This window comes from Ochotona princeps, chromosome 16, assembly GCF_030435755.1.
Source record: "Ochotona princeps isolate mOchPri1 chromosome 16, mOchPri1.hap1, whole genome shotgun sequence".
NCBI classification, from domain to species: Eukaryota; Metazoa; Chordata; class Mammalia; order Lagomorpha; family Ochotonidae; genus Ochotona; species Ochotona princeps.
Window position 1 is genome coordinate 14,980,834 of NC_080847.1, and position 6,000 is coordinate 14,986,833.

At 52.2% G+C, this 6,000-nt stretch overlaps 1 protein-coding gene across 1 annotated transcript in view; it reads right to left on the reverse strand.

The window, feature by feature from the left end:
- Nucleotides 1-5,217, reverse strand: part of PHAF1 (phagosome assembly factor 1) — a 29,087-nt gene extending 23,870 nt beyond the window's left edge. The window contains exons 1-2 of the mRNA XM_004583925.2: nt 5,139-5,217; nt 4,903-5,024 (exon numbers count right to left, since the gene is read on the reverse strand). Coding sequence (XP_004583982.1) covers nt 4,903-4,966 — 64 coding nt within the window. The 5' untranslated portion in view covers nt 4,967-5,024; nt 5,139-5,217. The remainder of the gene's footprint in view (nt 1-4,902; nt 5,025-5,138) is intronic.
- Between the last annotated feature and the right edge of the window lie 783 nt (nt 5,218-6,000).

Sequence of the window (6,000 nt, forward strand, 5' to 3'; positions counted from 1 at the left end):
TGCTCTAACAGAGCCATCAGCCTTCTAAACCACACCAATCTATGTCCTACAAATCTCATCATTCAACTGCTTATAACCTTCCAGTGACTTCCCACTACATGGAACAAGATCCAAACACTACACCACGACCTGAAGTTCCCAAACATTCTGGATCATGTCCATCTCTCTCTTCCCAGGGCTCACCACTTTATTACTATGTCAAGCTCTTTCCCTCTGCACTTTGCACTAGCACCGGCTGCTGGTGCCATGTTCTTTCCATAATTGGCTGCTTCTCAAGGTTCATGTCTTCGCTCACAACTCACTTCCCTGACTGCAAATAGGGCCTGCAATAACAGTACCTGCTTAGAAGGCAGGGACTTGCCTGTCTACCATGGTAGCCCAGTCAGCATGCCAGGCATACTTGCAGGTGGCCAGCGTCACCTGGGAATCCAAGCCCTGAGGCAGAGCCCTGAGGTCTTACACCACTGCAGCCAGTGACCTCCCTCACCCTTGGGGAGTCCCTCATCTCTCTCCTACTGTTCCTCTGAGGGGCCCACATCTCTACCATAGGCTGTATTTCTTCAGTGCATCCCTCAACCACCCAGTTTCTGACTCACCCTTCAAAGTGTTTTGTGTAGACATCTAAGGGCAAATAAAAGCTCACAGATTAAAAAGTGACCTCGTCATCTTTGCATTCAAGTTTTTGTTTACGACTTCTAACATCCACCCAGTCTCAGGCCAGAGGTATCTAGATTCTTCTTTCCCATCTCTCCAAACCTAGTCTCCAAACCGCTCTTCCTACCTCAAACAGCGCCCACAATGAGGGTATGCTCCTTCCCACTGAACCCAGACAGGCCCTAAAGGGTACCAATCAGCTACAATCCAATGTAACCTGGAGCCTGGGAAATTAATTTTCTTCTTCCACCAGTTCATTAAGCTCCAAATATAGATACCAAATGGTTTGCAGTTCCCTGTACACACCTCCGGTCCTTTCTTCCCACTGTTTTTGCGCTCTCCTTCCCTATAAACTTGACTGAACCCCCAGGTTGGATCAAGTCCCTTTCCCTCTTCTCAGTGCCATATGCATATGTGGGGGTGATCTGCTGGCTAGGCAGCGTCCCCTTTCTCTTTCACTACTCCATGTGTATCCCTCCCGAAGCTTTGTGCTCAGTTGAAGAGGACGACCATCCCTGCTAGAGGAGGACCACTCTTTGGTCAAGGGCCTATGAGTAGCTGTGCTCCCCTGCTAGCACTTCCCAACAAGCTCCCAGGGTCCACAGGGCCCTGTTCATCCTGTACTCTACTATAACAGAAAGAACTATTTCTGTAAGTCCTCCTTATGACTAAACTCAGTTCTTCCAGGCACAAGACCAATCGTATCACTTTCTCATGTTTGTGAATATCACTTTCTCATGTTTGTGAGCAGAGCTCCTGGTGGTAAATGTCGTCTTTGAAACAGTAAACCTTCAGTTTCTGCAGAAGGTAATCTCAAGGAGGTCATTTTCTTCAAACACAACTTTTTTGGCTATTTTTTTTTTTTTAAGATTTTTTTTTTTTAAGATTTTTTTTTTTTTTTTTTGGATAATCAGCTATACAGAGGAGGAGAAGAGAAAGAGAGGGGAAGATCTTCCATCCGATGATTCACTACCCAAGTGGCCACAACAGCTGGAGCCGAGCCAATCTGAAGCCAGGAGCCAGGAGCCTCTTCCAGGTCTTTCACATGGGTGCAGGGTCCCAAGGCTTTGGGCCGTCCTCAACTGCTTTCCCAGGCCAAAAGCAGGGAGCTGGATAGGAAGCGGGGCAGCCGGGACTAGAACTGGTGCTAATATGGAAACCCGGTGGATGCAAGGTAAGTACTTTAGCCGCTAGGCTACCATGCTGGGCCCTGGCCATTTTAAAAAACAGACTGAGAAGTAAGCGTCCATGTTATGCATCCTGCTGATGAAACCATTAATGACACTTCCAGACACTAGGCCTAGTCTCGGTTTTCCTGTAGTGCTGGCAGTTCCTTCATCTCAACATCACACCAAGACCAGGAAGGCAGCCAAGAAGCTGGATGCAGCTTCCTACCATGATGCCAGGCGGACTACTGCAAGGTCCAGATACATCTGAATCTGCAGACTCTAATAAGGATGCTGACAAAGCTGAGCCCCTCCTCAAAAAGGGAAGCGGAAATCAGGAGTCAGCAACTTGTCTGTCAGGCCCATGTCTGAGCCTAGCATATGGCGGGAACAAGGCCTACCTTACAGGGCTGTGCGGACAAGAGATGAGCACTGCCTGCACTCCTAAAGCAGGTCATCTCCCAGACCTACCACTAGCTAGCTGACCCAAATGCAGGCTGGATGTCTTGGGGATAAGAAAGGAAGCTTTTTCTTTAACAAGGAAACATTTTAAGTGTGGGGAAGTTAATGACCACTATGTCTCAGGTGGACATCATCTAAAGATGATTTTAAAGCCCTTAAGGCATCATCAACAGGCCCCTGTATAGGCTTTCCCCTGAAGTTTAACTCGGGACCTAATGTACAGAAATGTCCTTTACTTTTTCGTTGTTACTTAAAAAGAAAAAAAAATTTGGGCCCAGCAGTGTGGCCTAGTGGCTAAGGTCCCCGCCTTGAATGCCCCGGGATCCCATATGGGCGCCGGTTCTAATCCCGGATGCTCCACTTCCCATCCAGCTCCCTGCCTGTGGCCTGGGAAAGCAGTCAAGGACAGCCCAAAGCTTTGGGGCCCTACACCCGCGTGGGAGACCCGGAAGAGGTTCCTGGCTTTGGCTTCGGATTGGCTCGGCACCGGCCGTTGCGGCTTACTTGGGGAGTGAATCATCGGATGGAAGATCTTCCTCTCTGTCTCTCCTCCTCTCTGTATATCCGGCTTTCCAATAATAATAAAATCTTAAAAAAAAAAAAAAAAATATATATATATATATATATAAAGAAAAAAAATTTAAAGATTTATTTTTATTGGAAAGGCAGATATACAGAGAGAAGGAGATACAGAGAGAAAGATTTTCCATCTGCTGGTTCACTCCCTAAGTGGCTACAATGGCAAGAATTGAGCTGATCCAAAGCTAGGAGCCAGGAACTAGGTGATTTTTGTGGGTCTCCCATGTGGGTGCAGGGTCCCAAAGTGTTGGGCCATCTTCTACTGCTTTCCCAGGCCACAAGCAGGGAGCTGGATGGGAAGTGGAGCAACTGGGACATGAACCGGCGCCCATATGGCATTCCAGCATTTGCAGGGCTAGGCTTTTAGCCACTAGGCTATTGCGCTGGGCCTGCTACTTAAAATTTTTATAAGAGGCCAGCATTGTGGCACATCACAATGCCAACATCCCATATGGGAAGTAGTTTGTGTCCAAGCTACTCCACTTCCAATCCACTAACTGCTATTGCACCTGGGAAAGCAGCAGAAGGTGGCCCAAGTTCTTAGGCCCCTGTACCCACATGGGAGACCTGCTGAAAGCTCCTGGTTGCTGGCTTTGGTCTGACCCAATGTCAGTCATTGCAGTCATTTGGGGCATGAACCAGCAAATGGAAGAATACCCTCTTGCTCTCTATAACTGTGTCTTTCAAATACACCTTTAATTTTTAATCATTTCCTATTTTTTAAAGAGACAAACAGACCAAAAGACCTCCCATCCACTAGTTCACTTCTCAAAGGCCTAAACTGGCTGTGACTGAAGTCTGGAAATCCGGGAGGCAGGAGCCTAAGTGAGTCACCATTGCTGCCTCCCAGGGTTTGCACTCACAGGAAGCTGGAGTCTGGAGCAAGAGGAGCCATCTCTGCAGCTCAGCAGGCACACCTGCGATGCCAGCAACCCATAGCAGCACTGCCTACAGTCCCAGCTGCTCCACATCCTATCCAGCTCCCTGCTAATGACCTGGGAAAAACAGCCGATGGCGGCTCAAGCAAGACCTTGGGTCCCTGCCAGCCACACAGGAGACCCAGATGAAGGTTCTGGATCTTCACAGCACAACAAAGCCCATCCCCACAGCAAGAATTCTTTCAGGAATGACTTAGGTTCTGAGAGAACAGTCCCTCTCCTCCCCTGCCCGTGGGTCCTACCAGCAAGTCACACGGCCAGGTTCCTCCAGCCATCTGTCTGTGCCTCGGCACACATGGGTCTTCCAAACATGCAAGCATGAGCTGTTACCCAGAGGAGCCGTGACTCAGTCCCAGAGCCCACACGAGAGGGACAAAAGTTCAGGCCTGCACAAACAAGCATCACCCTGGCCGCTCCCCACCCCCTCTTGTTCTCAGAGCCGTGACATCCAAGTAAACACACTGAGGTTCCTGAGAGCAAACTGCCTTGGACACACGAAGGTGTGGCAGCAAGAGAGTGGGGGGAGCCAGCTGCGCCAGCGAACCCCCAAACCACCAGTCCATGGGCTAGGAACTACGGGTTACTCCCCCACAACCCCCGCCGCTCGCCATTCCATTTAACCTTTAGGGCTCACAGCTGAGCTCTGGGTTTGGGACGACACCACCACAGCGGCCGCATTTCAGAAGGCAAGCAAACAAGTCACAAGTTCCTTACACACACACTCCTCAACTTCTTCGGCGGGACCTCCAAGTCTTACTTTCCCCCAAAAATGGGAAATGCACCGCATACTGGGGGCGGAGACAGGCGCCGTCAAATGGGCACGGGAAAAACAACACGACCGATAACGCCGGCCGAGCGAGCGCGGACTACTCCAGATGACCGCGTTCTGAAGAGCAGAGCCGGCCACGAAGCAAGGACTCGCGGCGTGCAGCTTTTATTACCACCGCCCCTCGAACCCCTGGAAGGACCCTGCGGAGGCCCCGAGAGCCGCGCAGCGACTGACGGCCGCATCGAGTCTCGGCTACCCCGGGCATGAACAGCCGAGGGCCCCAGGAGGCGGGAAGGGTCCCAAGAGCAGTCCTGGCAGAGGACCCCGGACTCACCCAGAGTAAATTCCCATTGCTCGTTCCCCAGAGAGCGTTCCGGCACCACCTCCAGGTCCAGCATTGGTTCGGCTCGCCGGGCCCCGGGCGGCCTCCCTGCGGCAGCGCACACCGGACTGGAGCTGAGGAGACAAAGCGGCAGCAGCTGACCCGCAGCCCCGCGAGGCGACCTGCTGTCCTCCTGCGGTTCTGGCCGGGCGGCAGCGGCCCCTGCCCAGCACTACACCTCAACTCACCTCACGACAGCTCCGGCGGGAGCAGCGGAGGCCGGAGGAGCAACTGCAGTAAAAGCGGCCGGTCGGGCCGTAAAGTGTGGCGGGGGCGGGGTTTGCAGCGCGGGGCGGGGCCTCGGGCGGAATCGCGCATGTGCAGTCTTAAAGACAGGCAGTGTGGAGTCGCGTACTTCGTGAGTCCCTACATCTGCCTACTGCAGTATACACGTTTCCCACGTCTCCTCAAGGAAAGGCACCCCACCTACAACACACACACCGCAGTTGCACAACACTTTGCACATTCGTCCCCACCTGCGTTCACACACAGTCGGTCCAGCGGGGCAGGAGACTGTGGGGTTGCATAGCACCAAGCCGCCTCCAGTCACCCCCGCGGGAGCCCGGACTGATGCTGTCTGCTGCTGGTTCCCTTGTCCAGAAGTGGCTTCTTTCCTGTTCAGTCGCCGCTGAAACAAGCCCTGGGTGAAGCCAGGAGCTAGGAGCATATCTTCTGGGCTTCCCGCAGGGATGGCATGGGCCCAAATACATGGCTTAGATCCTGACTGCCCCACCTCCATGAGACCTGGATGGAGTTCTTGGCTCCTGGGTTTGGCTTTATCCAGACCTGGTTGTTACCAGATTTTGGGGGGTGTGAACTGAACCAGTGGATGGGTCATCCTCCAGCTGCTGTTTCCAGGGCATTAGCAAGAAGCTGAATCGGAAGTGGAGCAACTGGACATGAACCCACACCCCAATGGAATGTCACCATCACAGGTGGTGGTTTTGTCTTCCACTCAACTCTGGCCCACCGGCCTGAGCATTTCAGCCTGTCTCTTACTAGCTTTGTACGTTGAGCAAATGATGTAACTTCATGCTTTACTTTCCTCAT